General features: G+C 31.4%; 1 protein-coding gene across 28 annotated transcripts in view; it reads left to right on the top strand.

Annotated features, from left to right (window-relative positions):
- LOC119066397 (zinc finger protein 2 homolog) overlaps nt 1-16298 on the top strand; it is a 38494-nt gene extending 22196 nt beyond the window's left edge. For 7 of the 28 annotated variants that reach the window (XM_037168833.1, XM_037168832.1, XM_037168839.1 and 4 more), the window contains 12 exons: nt 1597-1692; nt 2583-2666; nt 4117-4236; nt 4415-4585; nt 5886-6056; nt 8895-8981; nt 11072-11185; nt 11272-11328; nt 12614-12683; nt 12754-12915; nt 13029-13178; nt 13307-16298. In XM_037168833.1, coding sequence (XP_037024728.1) covers nt 1597-1692; nt 2583-2666; nt 4117-4236; nt 4415-4585; nt 5886-6056; nt 8895-8981; nt 11072-11185; nt 11272-11328; nt 12614-12683; nt 12754-12915; nt 13029-13178; nt 13307-13871 — 1847 coding nt within the window. In that variant the 3' untranslated portion in view covers nt 13872-16298. Of the gene's footprint in view, nt 1-1596; nt 1693-2582; nt 2667-4116; nt 4237-4393; nt 4586-5885; nt 6057-8894; nt 8982-11071; nt 11186-11271; nt 11329-12613; nt 12684-12753; nt 12916-13028; nt 13179-13306 lie in introns of all 28 variants that reach the window. The other 21 variants (XM_037168845.1, XM_037168849.1, XM_037168852.1 and 18 more) reach the window with 17 other exon arrangements.
- The last annotated feature ends 2781 nt before the right edge of the window (nt 16299-19079 follow it).

The following is a 19079-nucleotide window of genomic DNA, read 5'->3' as shown; positions in this document are numbered from 1 at the left end:
ATCCTGTGATGCACACAATTTTACACTCGTCACACCATGAAATACACAAAAAACAAAATCAAATATAATACACACCGTTCAAGATTGAACTTGAATGTATAAAAGAAGGATGAGAATAAAAACGAAACCGAAAATAGGCTATATAAAGCCGAACGAGTTGATCGTTCGATGTGCATCACACTACTCGTTGATACGGAGAGTAAGCTCCGCCTTCGTATCAAATTTCTCTCTTTGACGAATAACATAAACAAACTCCACCATTAAGGAAATCATAGCCTGGAGTCCTAGACCTGTTTGCAAGGTCTGCTGAGAGAGAACTAAAAAAGTGTGGTTTCCGATAACTTTTGACGCGTGATATTCAGTGTTTTCATGGTTTGGCGAGTATAAATGTATTTTCTGTTGAAAGCTATCAAAGTGGTGGGAATTGCCATTGCGGTCGTACACTTTTGAAAAAGGATTCTGATGGAAAGATATCATCAAAAGTAAACTAAAATCCAGTATTTAAAAATCGCCCTAATGTTTGCTTTTCAGCAAAGCACCGATGCCTCTTAAAAAGAAAACAAATTGGCCAATGTAATAAAAAAACAGAAGGAAATTGTGATACACACATAATACAAAAAATGACAAATATATTTAACCGTTGATGGGTTAGTTGTACAATCAGACGAGTGTTACTATAAAAATGCAATTTAAATTTTGAATGAAAATTAAATGTTTCGAATTTTACTTTTAATTTTTTTTCTATCTCTATACATCCAATAAGAGATTTCATGTTTTAAACTTAATTGATTAACAATATTGGAAATTGATCGATTCCGTTTTGTATTGTTGCTGTAATTGGGGAGGTATTACGCATTGGAATTTTTATGTTTTATTTGTATAAAAAAGAACAAAAATTGATCGAAACAAAGATCAAATTAAATTGTCAAATGAAAATATTTATAATACTGTTATTGGCGAGCCTCCTGGAACGTTTTGTGTATGCACGAGCTAAGATAACCGAAAAATAAACAGTGGCCATTCCATTCAATTTATTGTTGAGAAAATTACAAATTTTTTTTTGGATAATTTGAACGAAGAAAATTACTAAAAAAAATCAAATTGAAATTAAATTCGACGAATTGCATGAGCTAACAAATTTATTTATTATTCCAATTTGACAAAATTGCAAAAGAAAAAGAAAATGTGGCTGCATTTAGCAGAACAAAATGATAAACATACAAAAAAAAAGATTTTACTTTTCCAAATTTGTTTTTGCTTTTTGATGAGAATTCTTTTAGAAGAGCATAATCAACTCTCTTTCGTTCGTTCTTTGGTTTTTAGTTTATTTTATGTTAAATGTTTTTTTTTTTTCTCTTTATTTTTAATTTGAATTAATCTTTTTAAGCATTCTTCACATTGTTAGAGTTTTTTTTGTTTTGTTAAAAAATGCTTCAATAGATTTTTTCGGAATCATTTTCCTTTCTTCTTCTTTTATAATTTTTTTTTCTCGTTATTTTACCTAAAGAAGAACCTAAAACAATAAAAATTCGACAAGATAAATTGATACCGTGAATAATAATGTCTAATCGGCCGCTGTTTATTTAATTGTTCCAGGTTATTGGAGCATGCACAAACCGTTCCAGTGCTCACAGTGCAATGCAGCATTCTGCCGGAAACCCTACCTGGACATCCATATGCGAATACATACAGGTATTTTTCGAAGAAAAAACACCTTTTTTCTATCAACTTCAACCAATTCTCATTTGCGCATAATGTTGTTGTGAATTTCGTTGCGTCTCAACGTTTGAGCCTTTGTCAGGGGTATTCTCGAAAAAATTATTTGCTAAATTTTATTTAAAAAAATCCGATTCCAAAGATTTCGTTAAAAATGTTTTCCAAATGTTTCTCTTTGAGTTGGAACCAATTGGAACAATGGCACAATAGCTACAGTCAGAGGCAGTGAAATTTGAGCACGAATTTGTTTCAGCCGTTTTTCAGCTGATTCATATAATCGAAACTGTTTATACGGTTCAAGCGGCTACACGCACGCACGTGGTAGTGGTAAGACGTATAAACAGTTTTGATTGTTTATTTGAACCAGCTGAAAAACACCTGTGAAACAACTTTCGCCTTCAGGTGCTTCCATATAATTTACTCGGTAAAGTAACTGAAGAGGGTTGTACATAAATTTCGTCCTATTTGAGGGTAAAAGGGGTATTTATACTATTTATGGTTGGAAAACTCGAAATAAGAGACTGGATTCCTTAAATGTTCTGTCGCTGTAAACTGTGATTTCTACACATTTTCCTCCCAAGTTTTACATTCCTTAAAACTCCAAATAAAACAAAAACTTTAATTGAGGTCTGTGCTATTCAGCATTTCAGATATTTCAGATGTTCAGAAAAAATGTCTTTTTCCAAGTCTTTTTCTGGAAGGTGTTTTGGAAATGTAGGAAGGAAATGTCTTTTTAATCACTGATCGAAATCAAACTGAAACGATCAGCAGTATGCGTGCAAGTATTATCGAATGAGAATTGGTTTGTTGACTTTTTCGAAAAGAAAACAAAATTTTTATTGAAAAATGGCAAATTCATATTTCAGGCGAAAGGCCTTTTTCTTGTGATATATGCCTAAAGCGCTTTACGCAGAAGTCTACGCTTAATATACACAAGCGAATTCATACTGGTAAATATTTTCAAAAGTTTTTTTTCGTTTTTATTTTCTACAAAAAATTTTGTAATTTTTTTACTTTCTTATTTTTTATGCCCAAAAAGTCTTTTTTTTATAGAATTTGGTACCGTTCCATTGATTAAATTTTCATTTAATTTTAATTTTTTAAAGTTCCTACATTCACTCTCAATAAATCATCTTTTGATAACCACCTATTCATTTCAAATGTGTTTTTGATGGGGGTGAATCACCTAATTAATTACATTTTCTTTCTTTTCTCAATTTATCTCTTTTAGATGTTTAAAATGAAGATTTGACGGGATGTAAGCACATATTTGCCTAATCAGGCTCATGCTAATCCACCATCTCCTATCAGTTAATATCCCTGAGAGGAATATTTACAGCTCAATCAATTTATTATTTCAACCGGAAAAAGTAAATCCATAAAATCTACAACTCTGTTGTCTGCAATTGCATCGTACAAAATCTTTGACTTCATTAAATTTAAGATACATTTTTCTATATAACATTCTAGACACTAGCACACTCTAGATATATTTTTGTCGCTGTTGCCGCAAGACTTAGATGCAAGTAATCTTCCGACAAACGTTTTGTTTTATTACAAGTTATGACAAAATGAGAGATACGTTGACATTGTCATGCAAAGAATATTCCCTTGTGTGTCATTCCGACATATTTTAAGCAATTTAAGAGAGTCGTGGAAGGAAAGTTCGCTCGTAACTTATGTACTATCTCCATTTTTTGTGTTCTACATTTCATTGATTTACCCCCATTGAAGGCCATCGTACTACAATTTTATGTTAAACTTTTTTTTAGGTTTTCGTTCATCAAAAATATTTTTTTATTTTTTCTATAAAACTAATGAGGCTCTACTATTGTAATTCTCACTTTATTGAAATATTCGGCAAAGAAAGAACAAAACATACACGAAATTCGTGTCAAAATTGAATATTTTTTTTTAAATTTGAAAACAATGCAATTTGCAATTTGATAGTTCAAAATTATATGATATTTTGAGAAGTGGCACAAGTATTACAATATTCGGGATAATTTAACTGTTACATGTAGTTAGTAGAAACAGAAACAAAACCAAAAATATCAAAAAAAAATTGAGAATTTTAGCTCAAATGAGGTGTAATCTAGAAGTCGAACATTAGTGCAAAGAAATCGTGTCACTTCTGATCTTATCAACATCATCCAAAAATTGAAATTACGATGCTCGTACAAAAATAATTTTAATTTCTTATGAAAATGTAACTGATGAAAAGTGTGTTCGGTTTAAAATAATTTGACGATCATTTTGAATATTCACTTTTTTTTGTTTATTTTACTTTGTTGTTTTCAATATACGATTCAATATATTTGTATAAGAAATTACCAATTACAAGCTAGTTCGAGCATTTCGTATAAGTGCATCACATTACATACATTAAAATACACACAGGAGCGGCAGTTCTTCAAAAACAAAAACAAAACCAAAATCATTCTCAATCATCACCAAAATTTGGCAATGCTATCTATCAAATGTTTGCAAATGTGGACCCAAAGTATATAAAAAAGCACTGTGAGTTTAGAGCCTCCTTAAAATGCTTATTATATTTACAACAAAAAAAAGTCAAAAAAGACAAAAAAAAAAGAAATTTTTAAGTTTTCATTTTCTATAAATCGAAATCGAAAACATTAGCAACAAATTTTTAAATAAAATCTTTATCATTCAATTGGTGTGGTTGGTCGTGGCGCAGTTCAGGAAAGGCCTTTCCAGTGTGAACAGTGTCCGGCTGCATTTTCGCGAAAGCCTTATCTCGACATACATTTACGGACCCATACTGGCGAACGTCCTTTCGGTTGTGATGTATGTCTAAAACGCTTTACGCAGAAGTCTTCACTTAACATCCATAAAACTATACATACCGGTAATTACCACTTTTATAAATCGGGCAATTTTTTTTTTTTGTATTTTAAATCATATTATCAGTTAGCTGAGCAATCAAACAAAAATATAGTTTAGGTTAAGGAAACAAAAAATCATTTCTTTTCTGACGATGTCATTTCAATCGAGTTATTTACATCGGTTCTTGAACCACATAGTCATACTCTGGTATACTTTTTGTATGAGTTTACGGTGCAGTGCATGTCTTAACTGTCGAAATCGAAATTTTTTATTTGAATCAACTGAAAAGGTTTTAAAACGATTTCCACTTCTTATAGTATCTCATGACGCGGATGATTCAGAAATGGATTTCTTCCGAATTTTAGCTCCTCTAACATTCTTCACAGTCCGTGATAAAGTTCGTATAGAACGCTGGGGTTGGGCCAAGGCTTCGACAATAATTTTATAAGATAATTTTTGCCTCTTACAAATATCACTCAGTCTCCGGGACTTTCATAAAGTTGTCCATAATGTAATCCTCCGTAAGGATGTGCTCACCTCACATTCATATTATTATCCAATATGTTTAACGTAGCGCTTTAGCAACGGGCCGTGTATTGTTTTATATTTCAAATTTGATGAGTTTGGCAAAAGAATTTGTTTAGAAAAAAAAATCGGTAAGACATTCTCTGATCACCGAACAATATAAAATATGCAAAAAGTATTACAGAGATAATGCTTTCATCATCATCTCAAAGTTATCATACCATTCCCCTTTCAAAATCATTTCATTGTTATGAAGGTTTTCTTACAACTAATCGCTTCATCAGTTCAAACGCAAATTCATCTCGCGACCATTTTCATCTCAAGTAAATGTTTCGTTCTGTGCGTCTTTCAGTCGTCACTTTCCTTCTGACGTAACTCCGTTTTTTTTTCAATACTATAGAGCTAATTCAACTGCACGAACGAGACATTTACATAATTTAATCGATTCAAAATGCACCCATTCTCATTTTCTCTATCATTGCACTAGTGATTCCATAATTCCATATTCTATTGAAACGAATATCCACTTTTCATAACAATAATGATTTACAGTTTAGATTTATATCAATCAAAATTATTAGTAATTTAAGATTTAATTTTCACAAAATGAAATTCAATAATTTTTCCAATTAAGTTAATTGCAAATTTTTAACTTTCAATTACATCGCAAATCTAAAATACCAAAAAATACCAAAATACAAAAACCAAAATGATACAAATGTCCTGCAACTCGGTCCAAAAACTAAAACCAAAAAATAAAAATAAATTACCAAAAAACCTCTACCTTGGGGGCGCAGTCGGTAATAGGCCTTTCCAGTGTGACCAATGCCCGGCGTCGTTCTGCAGGAAGCCCTACCTCGATATCCATAGAAGAACTCACACAGGAGAGCGTCCTTACGGTTGTGAAATTTGTCAAAAACGTTTTTCGCAGAGGTCCACGTTAAACATACACAAAAGAATCCATACAGGTAGATAAAAAAAATATAAATTTTAAAAAAGAAAACAAGAAAAATTTTACTAAAACCATTTTACAGTTAATGTCAACCACATTTGTGTCTAAGTTTGCTTCAGCTGTTTTACCAGTTGGTCCACTCATACAGTGCTTATACGACTTTATACGATATGTCATAGCAAACGTTTAAAGCAGTGTGATCCGCTGAATGTACCAACTGATGAAACAGCTGAGGTAAACGTAGACACATTCGGCTGACATTAACTGTATCGAAATTGATTACACACAAAATATAAATTTTTATTTTGTATCTGTTTTTGAGAATATTAGAAAGATTACGCACGTACATCATAGCCTATAAATTTATGAATTGGAAATAATGAGTTATGTCTCAGCATATATATTATTGTAAGAGATAACTTTTCACTTTCAATTTTGTAAGTGAAGCTTTAAGCTACGGGTAACGTTGCGTAATCGTTATGTTATTTAGTCCAAAAGACTATTTTATATTTAAAGTATTTTTTGCCATAGCATTGGGTTATCATTAAAAAAGAATTGCTATGAGAACACGTAATGATGCTTATCACCAGTCATATATTGATTTGGTTCTTGTATGATGTGTACCGCTTATTTTAGAAGTCTATTGATTAATAAGAAATAAGAGAAATCAAATGTGTTCGTCGCGATTTTTAACAAGAAAGTAATTTTTTTTTTTACATTTTTATTATGATTTGAGAAAACGAAAATTTTGGCTTCCTTAAATAATCGGTAGACGTATGAGTGTAGACATCTTTATATACTTACACTGTTGAACAAACAAAATGAAAATTCAGTTGTATACTAAAAGTCTTGATTCTAATATGATTTAGGTTAGTTGACTCGAAACATTTTTAAAATTTTTTATTTTATACTTTTCAGTAAAACTTTGGTTCTATTTCCGTTATTTCGTTTTTTTTTTCATTAATTACAAATCTTCAATAGTCTTTAAGACGTAATGATGATCCGTCATCAATTTTTAATTTATATGAACAGATAAATTTCAGATTATAGTGTTGCATTAGAATTGTTTTATACAACGTGTGGCATATTTTTTCGCAATTTTTTCGCACACATAGCCCACAACAACCGAAAGATTTTCTAATCGCAACCCTTTATAACGTAATTGTTTTCATGTTGACATTGACGAAACCACTCTAATTGCACAGTGCAATGAACACACATAATGTGTCAGGCACATTGCTAAAACAAACGGTTTGATTAAAGTAACACTTCCTGTTTCATACAAAGTCTTCTACTTCGTTTGATGTAATATACAAGAAGACACTAGTCAGAGCTTAACGTTTATTTTTGCGGTCGGTGTCGACAACAGATGATTAGGAGATTACAGTAAAAGGTTTTAGAACAACTCGTTTTTTACTGTATTGTGTTCCCTTGACTGTATTACATCATAAAGCTATGTTAAAACCGCAAAACTCTTCATTTCACTTTGTATCCAATAAATCTAAACAAGCTTGCACTTGATGCACTTCCACTTGCAATCAAGGAGCTTTCAAAATAAGCTCTATAAGCTACACAATGCATCTCGTAATAGCATTGGTTTCCTGAGAGATGGCGAACACAAAGACTTTTAACTGGCTTTTTCAATATTTCCACCGTATAGCCAACATACGAAAAACGAATTGTGTTCAAAAATGGCTTGACATAAAGAGTGTGTTGTGATTATTGTTGGTGTGTTATAATTTCATTTTGATTGAATGGTGCTAATCGAAATGAATGAAAAAACTGTGGAACTGTACAATGCGGCGTACCTAAATTCGTTGAGTAAATATCAAAAGAAATCTTTTTGTTATTATTTTATCAATGTCAAGAATATGAATTCAATTACTCCATTCGGTCGATTACGGGGGGTTATGTCTAATTATGTAGGACTATGTAGGACTTGATTGTTTTACATCTGGAAAATCGTTATGTATAGCGATTATATGCGGATAATATAGGATGTTCGTATGCATTGATGAAGTGCGAACATTTTGTGTGAGACAAATTGCGAAAAATAAATAATTTACGCGAAACATACAAATAAGAATGCTGTTTACTCACAAAATAATTTAAAAAAAATAACTTGACGGCAGCAGAGCGTCTTGGTTGCAATTTTTTTTGCATTTGTTTTGCTCACACAAATCGATTCCATACTAGCATTCATTACGAATTGAATTTTATTTTTCCGAACAAGAAAATGAAGAGCCAAATTAGAGGCATTGAGAAATTGATTTATGGTTTTAATTGCAGACAGAGACTGTTCTAGATTGATTCCATTTGGAAGGAAATACTGAAAGTGATGGACGATTTTAATTTATTATGTTTTTTGCCTCACAGTTAATTTATACTAATCTAGAATTCTGTAAAAAGAATTCGGCGAGGTAGTGAAATGATTTCAAATTATTTTATTCAAAACAACAACAAACGTACACAGCACATTAATCGAACAATGTAAACAGATATTAAAATATTTTCCGATTTGAAACGAATTTCATTTTAATGTAATGTGCAACGGTGGTAGTCTACAGTTGAATGTTTACTTTTTCGATGAATTGTAATTTCAGTAACACGGTAAAAACATGCCATTTATATTGATCCGAAAAGAAATCTAATTTAAATATAAAAAGAAAGAAAAAAAAGTTTAATTTATCAATTAGCCGTATACATGTTCATTTCATTTTTATGAAAGAAGAAACAAACAAACAAAACGACAAACTAAATTATTATTTTTACATTTTTTTACACCACTTAGCTGTTTTGTTTTGTATTGAAACTATGTTCTTAATTAATCAAATAAAAAATACAACAACTTTAGGACATAGACCGTTCCAGTGTGCCACCTGCTTAAAATCCTTCTCACAGAAGTGTGCCCTTAATTTGCATATGCTCAGTCATACTGCCGGTATTGTAAACAAAATAATTTTCTATATTTACACATAATTTTTTGCTGTTTATTTTTCATTTTTCAAATATAATTGTGGTGTTTTAACATACGTTTGTTGGTCTAAATGATTTACTGACTCGCGGTTTTACTTTTATGAGTTCAATTTGTCCAACGGTTTATTCTTTAATCGGTTTTAAACATTTCATTTGATACACATTGAATGGGCAGTGTAGATGGATTTTTGACAAATTATTTGAGATTAACTGCAACGATTTGTACTAAATTAATGTCGGATTGACAGCAGAAGGATTTTCGTTGCAGTTTGTACAAGGGAAACGATTTTTTTTACTAATAGTAGGAGACCGAGGATTCTTTTGTTCAAGAAAGCGTCCTTCTTCTTGTAAGTTAAACATTGACTCTCAGTTAATCTAATTTGTCTCCTAATCTTCTTCAGTGAATTTAGGTAGAAAGACTTTGTATTCAAGGTGATTGATCTATGGGGTAGTTGCCAGCAACATTTTTGTCGAACACAAAATGTTCTTATTTATTCTAAAGACTTTTGAATGGATAGCGAGAATATACTGGCTTTACGTTGCAAATCGTGAAGCCAAAATAAGCCGAATTACAATATACAATGTATGGCGTATGGTACCATAATTTAAGGGACACTCTATTACACATTTCGCATTTTACTTTTGCTTCATTTTGCGTATAAAATCAAATTAGGTACTGCCAGTATATCCATGACTATGGGAAGGATTCACTTAGATAGTTCTTTAGGTAGGAGGAGAGTTTGAATAGTCCTCGCGAAAAAAAAGTTCATCTGAAGCAGAAGTCAGACAGATATTTTCTTACCATTAAATTTGTCGCCTCAAAAAACGAATTGTCGATAGGTATTGAAATTTACGTTTTGGACGTAGATAGGTTGTAACATAAGAAGGCACTAGAAGATATTTTTTACCTGTTAGTGTTGTATGGATCCTCAGAATAGTGTTTGTTCACATTTCCTTTGGCCTACATAAACCAGTCTCAAAAATGTTATCTTCCTGTACAGAGAAACCTGAACGGAACAGAGAATTCGAGACCAATTTAAGTTACTTTTAATAGCTCCAATGACAAGTTTGTTTTGTGGCAGTAATTGAAATTTTTTAGTGCACACGATCATATAGTTTTCACAATTGAAATCAAACCATTGGTCAAAACACTGTCGAACCATGAACATTGTGTTAATACTAAGATGCTATTAGCACTTTTACGACGCTTTTTTATTAACGTTTTCAAAAGTTTACTTTTGTAACAAAATTTGAATTTATTTATTGGATTAAATGTAAACGTTTTGTTTTTCTATTAATTTTCATTGTAAATTACATAAAGCGAACAACTGTACAACAACAACAAAAAAAAGATCAGTAAATTGTATTAGACCAACCTCTGTATACTGTTACTTTTACAGTCTACACAATGTTGAATAAACTGGAGCGAGAGCAGCGGCTCGCCATAAACGAATTCCATTTTTTTGATCCATTCGTAATTTTACTATAATTTATATAAAAGGGAAGTGTGCTCATTGGAACGGTTTAAAAAAAAGAATGTGAACGATTATTTTGCAATGAACAAAAACAGAGCGTGCTCTTAGACGTTCTCGCTCTAGAGTATTTAATGTACATTCAATGTTAAATCAGTGAATTAATGTGAATCATATAACATCTTCCAGCAAGATATGGATTAGTTAAGCCTTGAAATCGTTTTTTTTTTAATTTAATTTATCAATAGAAAGACATTACTAAAATTGAATTCATATCTTGTACTCCAGTGGCTACTCTGCAATGTTAACATGTTTATCGGGAAATTATTAAAAACAACAACAGCATTTCATGCATACAGAATCAAGGATTTGAACGTTTGAACGTTTTTTTCTTTTCTTTGAGAACGCGTTGCAGAGTAGCAAGAAAAATTGACATTGACATTAAGACTTTGATTTCATAGAATAGTCCTGAATGTCACTGTTCAAATTTTCGTTTTTCTTTTTAATTAATTTTAATTGAATAAACAAATAGGAAAACATTTTTTATCGTAAACTGACCTATAAATTATAATTACATATATAGTGCAAGGACGTCCCTTCCAGTGCTTGCAATGTCCGGCGGCGTTCTGCCGAAAACCGTACCTTGATATCCACATGCGAATGCATACTGGCGAGCGTCCGTTCCAATGTGATTTGTGTATGCTAATCTCTTTAAATTTTACAATTTTTTATTATGATTTTTACAACAGAAAATAATAATCAAATTTATGATTTATTTATCAGGTATGAAACGATTTACCCAGAAGTCTTCTCTAAATATACACAAACGAATACACACAGGTCTGACTTCTAAAATATTAATCTTTATTTTAAAAAAAATGCTTAAAAACGTTAAAACTGCAAACAGTAAACTTGTGGAATTAAAGCTTTGTTCGTGCTGCTTCATGTTATAAATGTTTCCTCTAAATACAGAAGCAATTCTACTCAGATGTCTGTAAATCGTGCAAATCGTCACTAACACAAATCTGGGTCTAATCAGAACAATTATTATTAGAACTGGAAAAGTCTTCTTGTCAAAGAACCAGGACGTAACACTAAATCAAAGTGTTCTGCACAATTTTACGCAATATTCGTGTAATAATGGTTTCATGCAGTTTTGCGCAAATTTTTAGTCCTGAAAACGTTTTAAACGTTTTTTAATAATTTTTGATTTATCGGAGTTTCAAAAGACATTGATATTCCAGGTGGTTTAAGTGATTCTCAGTTTATAATATTTTGGCGCGAAATTTGAATTCGCCAATGCATTTTCAAATTTTACGCCAAAATATCATAGTCTGGAAACACTTGGCTGTGAACATCGATGGTTTTTAAAACTATAAAATATCAAATATGTTCAAAACGAAAAAGGAGACTCTAGTAAATATTCAGCAGCCTTACTGTAAGGTTTATTCAACAAAGCATGTTTTCCGATCGTCTGTTAAGACATACATTTCCTCTTAGGATAGAAGTTCAAATAATTTCCTAAGATGTATTCACCTTTCAAATGACGTTGTAAAATAATTAAAAAAAAAAACTCACTTAAAAGTCCATAATAATTATTAGTTCCGTAGGCTTAACCGTTTGGCTAGAGAATTTCATTTTAAAATATTTTTTAATTGAAAGATGACTTCGAAATAGTCTCTGACGGAAAGCAAAAAAAAAAAACAACAATTTTTTGTGACATTATTTGGAGTGAAGTGTAACTTACTGACATATGGAACAACTTCTTAAATAAAAGAAAATCGGAAGTATCCGAGCAAGCTTTCATTCCATAAACTAACTGACAGCAAAATGATAATCTAAACATATTAGAATCAAAGTCATGCAATTAAAAATGTAACAATTTTTGAAGACTTGAATTTAACAACTGAATTTATTTTTGTATTAAGTATATCTTCTTCCTCTGATTCTTATATGGTTAGACACATAAGAATTACGTATAGTAGTAGTGCTTGTTATTTCACAAAAATATTTTCTCTTAATTTTTTTGATTTTATTTCGAAGAAATGCTTTCTTGTTTGTAGCTGTACTAAATGTTAAAAATCTCGTTATGCTTCGAAACTAATGTCATTATTGTACATTGTAGGTGAACGACCATATGCGTGCGATATTTGTCACAAAACGTTTGCAGTCAAAAGCTACGTAACTGCCCATAGGTCAGTACATTTCTACCATTCTCAAATATTTTTCAGTGATTGAATTAAACAATAAAAACTCACTTTTCAGATGGTCGCATGTGTCGGAAAAACCATTAAGCTGTGATCGTTGTTCCATGACATTTACTAGTAAATCTCAATTTGCTGTTCATATTCGCACCCACTCTGCCGGACAGAATTATGAGTGTAACGTATGCGGACGAACGTTTATTAGAGACAGCTATTTAATAAGGTAATAGCGAACATAATATAGGGCTCGGATTCCGTTTTCCTCCCTTCTGTAGCCCCTTTCTCGAATTCCTAAAATTTTGCCTGTGATTTAACGAATTACAAATTTTCCAACAGACATCATAATCGTGTGCATCGTGAGAATCGAACCACCGAGAACAGCATTGCGACAATAAATAGTGTTGCTTCCGGGGAAATTCTCAGTGGAAATACATCCGAAGCGGGCGACGTTTATGATTCGAGCAATGCACAGGTGTGCGATCTAAGGTATATGCACGGCAGATAAACAAAACCAAAAAAATAAATTCGCATTCAAAAAATACTTCAAACCAAATGTGCCATCTATGCCACCTTTTATGTGTGACCGAGTACAGAAACGTGTCCCTTTATTTCAGATATGTAAATAATCTGCAACAAATGAATACATCACCGGCGGTATCACAAATGTCTTCGCCCGGATTGCCCGGTGATCGTGCCATCAACAATATGAATAATAATGATCGTAACGCCGGTATGAACGGACAGGAGAGCAACAATCGTGGTGTAAATAGTCAGGATAACAGAAACGGTATAGCATTGAATAGCAACGATCGCGGCAACGGCAGCATACTGAATTTGAACGAACGTGATCGCAGTACGATGAGCGATGCCAGCGGCATTGTGCTGAACGATCGACTGATGCAGGAACGTAATCGGGCGTTGCAAGAGCGTGCTATACAGGAACGTGTGCTGCAAGAGCGTGCCATCCATGAACGAGCATTTCAGGAGCGAGCCTTACACGAACGTGCCCTCCAAGAGCGTGCGATACAGGACCGTGTGCTAACCGATCGTTTGGCCCAAGAACGGTCGGCACACGATCGTTCGTTGCATCCGCCATTAATAATACCAGGTCACGTATTGCCTCACGAACGAATAGAAAAAAGTGTTTTACCAGGTACGATTGCTAGTCCACCAGTCTGATTATTAATTCAGATCCAGATTACCTCTTTTCTAATAATATGAAGATGAAAAACAAAAACCACAAAAAAATCAATTTTATCATTTCACTTAAACATATAATTAAGTAACAAGCAGACAAGCAAAAAAGAAAACAATTTTTTATGAATATGCACTATTACCATAACAACACCCACATCCAATGTATTAATTTGAAATTAATTTGATCAAAAAGAAAGGTTTGATTCGAAGTTTTGTTAACTTTTTGTTAGAGTTACGATACGAGAAACATTTTTGTTGAAAAGAATTTTTGTTTTGTTTAAAAAGTCGGACTCGTATGTACAGCCATACCGAACAAAATCGTTTGTCGAAATAGAAAATTGAGTCGGTGTTCCGCATAGATCGTTTCTTATGTGCTCTAATTTGATCTGTGGTGTCTTTACAGGTTTAAAATTGTGTTCTTAACACCACCATTGAATCAAGAGACCGTTTGTGACAAAAAATGTTCCAAATCTAAATTGTTAAAATATTGAGCCATTAAACAATCTCATAAAGCTGTTGTGTCGCCACATACACAAAACTAAACGAACAAATTTCTTGTAATACTCTGAAGATTTTAAAGAACTGTACTAGGCAGTACAACATTTTAGTTCCATTTATAATCCGGTGATCGGACAATAATATTGCGGTCGTACGAGTCACTTATTGAAATGTATTTATCTAAGGTCTTCTCTCTTATTCGTTTTTTTTTATTATTATTAATTCAAAATTGATCAATCTTCCACGATGGATGTGGATTTGTTTTGATGAGATTTTTTATAAATTTTCCAAATAAAGAAAAAACGAAAATTGTCATCCATACAAACCACATGCTCGATTGTTGTGTTTAATTTATTTAAGTTATTTATTTAGCACAGACAAATTAGTGTCTCAATACCTTTGGTGTCTGGTTTCAATTTGATTGAAAATGTGTTACATTCAGATATTAGCGGGAGAAAGTTCTCGTTTCAAAAGTCATTCTCGTTATACGGTGTGTCATTGCTCAGTCCAGAAACGACGATCTAGAAGTGAAAAATCATTTTTGCCTACATCGAGTACTTTGAGAGGCCAGAGATTCTGTTTAGGCAACGTTCAACGCCATTTAAATCATTGAATATCATAGATATATGATTGCATCCCACTTCCATATTTTTTTTTACATTGTGTGCCATATAAGCGTTTTTTTGTTCCTTATAGTTTGTAATATTGAAAATAAATTAGTGTTTCCATAACGAAATGTTCCCGGATGGTACAGAGAACGCCTAAACAGAGAACTTAGCGAAAATTGGACTTTATGAAAAAGCAATTCGTTCTTTCAATTTGAATGAATAAATTTTCTGCCATTTAGAAATGATTTTTTTTAACAGTTGAGAAAAAAGCCAACTTCTCATCGCAGACAAACCTTGGGTAAGACAAATTTTGTGTCCCTTTTACATAGACGAAAAGTGAGAAATTGAGTTTTCTTGGGTGTCACAACTTCGACGCTCATTTCAGACACACTATAAACAAAACGTTGTTCCTAACTTATGCGAAGAGGCGTTTTTAGCGAACTCGTTTCCAGAACTCGCCTCCGGCTCGTTCGCTAAAAAAGCCTCCGAAGGACGAAGGTTTGCTTCCGAGAAATCCTTACACCTACTGACATCTTGACATGATAATTGTGATTGTGATGATTAATTGGTCTGTGTTTTGGTCTGTTCATTATTTTTTTTACCCCTTCTTACTCATTCATTTTTAATTTTCGAGTCACACTTATACAAAATGCACATACACAGAGAGATTTTATCATTTGTAGCTCTTCGGAATGAAGAGCGCGTTTAGCTAACAAACCATTATATTATCCTATTCACCGAATGAACAAAAAGAAAAATGTTAAAATAAAAACAAAAAATGAAGAAAACAAAATACAGAAAAACATATTTAAACTTAAAAATAAAAATATTTTTAGAAAAGAAATTTTTAAATTATTTTATCATTTTGTACATAGAGTTTAGACATTGTTTGAGTTTTTGTAGAAAGTTTAAACATAAACAAAAGATGAAACATAAAAAATTAAAAAAAAATGATAATAATTTTGTGAATAAAAAAGAGAAATGTAAAATGAAGAATGACGATAATGGAAACCCAGTGAATGGATTTTTTTTTGTTTATTACACGCTCTTTTTATGTTAAAATTTTTTTTGTTTTGTTAAAAAAAATTTAATATGAAAAAGAAAACAATCCAAAATCCAATAAGGAATCATTATGATCCCAATGTCTCGAGATTTGTTTTATGTTATTTTAAAAATGAATAATCAAATCAAAAAGTAAATAGAAGCAACAAGAAAAAAAAATAATTAATTATATTTCGTACTCTTTAATGTATTTTTAGATTATCACTATTAAGATTGGACATAATTAAAAGATAAAAAAAAACATGAAAAATAATAATATTTAAATAATAAAATATGAAAAAAGATTTATTTTTTAGAAGTACTAGATTATGGAATAATATTAAAAAAGAAAAAAGAAAAATACACACTAAAAGTGCTTGAAAGTCATAGTTTATAATTTAACAAATAAATAAAGAGAAAAAAAAAGTTAAACTGAAACAATAAACACGCAGACACTGTAAAATGAGAGCAAAATAAAATGATCGAGTCTGGTTTTTGACAATTGAATTTCAATTGTCAAAAACCAGAGTCGATCATTTTATTTTGCTTTTACCTTAATAAAAAAAAGAAAATATTTGAACAACAAATAAACAGTTTTGTATTTCATTAAAGTATTTTCACTTTTAATTTTTTTCTTAGTTGATTTTGATCAAACAAATTTTTTTTATTAATTTTTTAGTTTTCACTTTTCCTGTTTAGTTTATTGCATACAAACATATTATGATTATTATCTAGTTATTAACAAGATAGAAACACAAAATAAAAAAAACGCAAAATCTGAAAAAAATATCAAAATAAACCTTAGGTACGCTGTTTATCTAACAAATATAAAAAAAATGTTTTTTTATTCTTTCGTTTTTGTCGCACTTTCTTTACGATATAATTTACCCTCTCCTCCCACCAGCCGATCAGTGACGTTTTTATTTGGGTTTATTTGCGAGTTTAGACACTATTTTGTTGCCACTTCTATGGCTGTAGAGGGTCATTCAAATTTTTCACAGTCTCTAAGCGGAGTGCTTAAAATCAAAAGAGGTAAAATTTACTGCCCCTAATTATAAAGCTCCGGATAATCATTGACTCAAATGTCGGAATGTTGAGAGCATCATACAATTTGTCAGCAATCGACTGTTAATATAGTCGCCACAATTTATCAGTGTACCACACAAACATAACAAAATGTGTTTTCCAATAAGCCGGTGTCGATACATGAAAGTATTATAGGTACGTCTAGTATTAAACGAAAAGCGATAGGCTTGTTGGTCATTGTTCTTCAATATAATTTAGTTCGGCAGATGGATTTGGTTGCGATGCCCTAATGTGGACTGTGGACATTTTTTTAAATTAATCAAAAGTTCGATTATCAAAAGTGAAGTGCAGCAATGAATCTCTAAGAATTTACCTCAGGTAAATTTATTGAAGAATGCTGTAGAATGATCAGTATGTTTCCTTTGTTCTGTACACCGAAGCCTCTATTAAAACATGCAAATACCACATCACCAAAAACATTATCATCGAGTCACTATCAGCAGCTGGGGAAGTAAATTTTTAGTCCAAACAACTTAAACTTATACTTAAACATTTGCAAAAGTTCGTTGATTTCGTTTCTTAATTTGTAGGACATAACAATAACATCAGACACTTGTAGCCGTTAAAAATAGAAAAGAAAACCTCATTAAAACAATAACAAAAAATAAGAAGAAGTAGAGATTTGTACAGCAAAACAGTTTATTATACTAAAAACTATTTGAATTATAGAAATGAACATTATGCGACAGTATAAGTACACACTTCAGCAAATGAATAAAGCATCATGCAGCAAATTGTATAGATTTATTATAACAAGAAAAGTATATATAAAATGATGAAGAATGAAAAGAGAAAAAAATGAATAAAGAAAACGAGTAAATAAAAACCAAGATTAACAAATTTAGATACAAAAAAATCAGCTACAATATTTATATGAAAAACAAACAACAAAATAAATTATATATACGAGTAAATAGGCAAGTATATTTAAGCGCCATATACCTTCACAAACAGAAGCTAAACTGATAGAATTCATAAGACGTAGAAGTAAAATAGTTTTCCATTAAAAATATTACCAACAAAAACAACAATGTTAAATATCCTGTAAAGAACAGAGAACAGAAAAAGCACAAAAATACTATATTTACATTGCGAGAATTAGATTCTAGAGAATATGTTGTTTCCGTCAGCAGTTGATTATATAAAAAAATGAGAAAAAAAAAAACAAAAAAAACGAAAGAAAAAATTTATAAAAAACGAAGAAAATTTTTTGTTTAATTGTTCTTTTGGTAAAATTAGACGACTAGAATGATTTCCTTATTTAAGTTCATAGACAATCGTTAAGAAAAAGAAGGATGAAAGCATTGAATTTATACAATCTGAAATCGATTCTACTAATCCATCAAAATAAATTAGGGAGCCTCTTACAGTTTATTAATCATAAAATCATTTTGCTAAATTTAGCTTAGTCGGTGAAAGCAACGTCCTTAATCTAATAAAAACAGAGAGAAATGAAATTTGGATTCCAATCGACCAATCCAACTTTACTAATAATTTAATTTTCGTTAGAAAATACAGTTTTTAATTGGTTTTAAAACCTTAGAGGTGATACACAGATAATTGAAAGAACCACAGATCTTCAGGAGGAAATCTTGAAGTTTTGAACAGGCAGGAATGTAGCCTCGAATAAATCGTAAATTCGTAGAACACATTTCAAAATAAGACTCCTATTTCCTTTGGTAATTTTTAACGAGAAAATTTATTAGTAGAGGTTAAGTATGCTGGTTAATAATGGCGCCTTGTTACGGAAGATTTGAAAGATTGTCAAAAAGTAGCCGAGCGGTCAGGGGCTGGTTCAACCCATAAATCTATTTCCTGTAACACGAACAGTTTTGCTTTCATCACAGATTATTCATGCAGGAAGTCCTACCTTGCATTAGCAGCAACCTATGTCCGTGATGACTTAAAACTAGGGCGTAAATATGTGAATCATTTGCAATAAAAATAGAAAATTTTT

Source organism: Bradysia coprophila, chromosome IV (genome assembly GCF_014529535.1).
Source record: "Bradysia coprophila strain Holo2 chromosome IV, BU_Bcop_v1, whole genome shotgun sequence".
Taxonomy (NCBI): Eukaryota; Metazoa; Arthropoda; class Insecta; order Diptera; family Sciaridae; genus Bradysia; species Bradysia coprophila.
The sequence above is the reverse complement of the archived record's forward strand: the minus strand, read 5'-3'. Positions and strand labels throughout refer to the sequence as shown.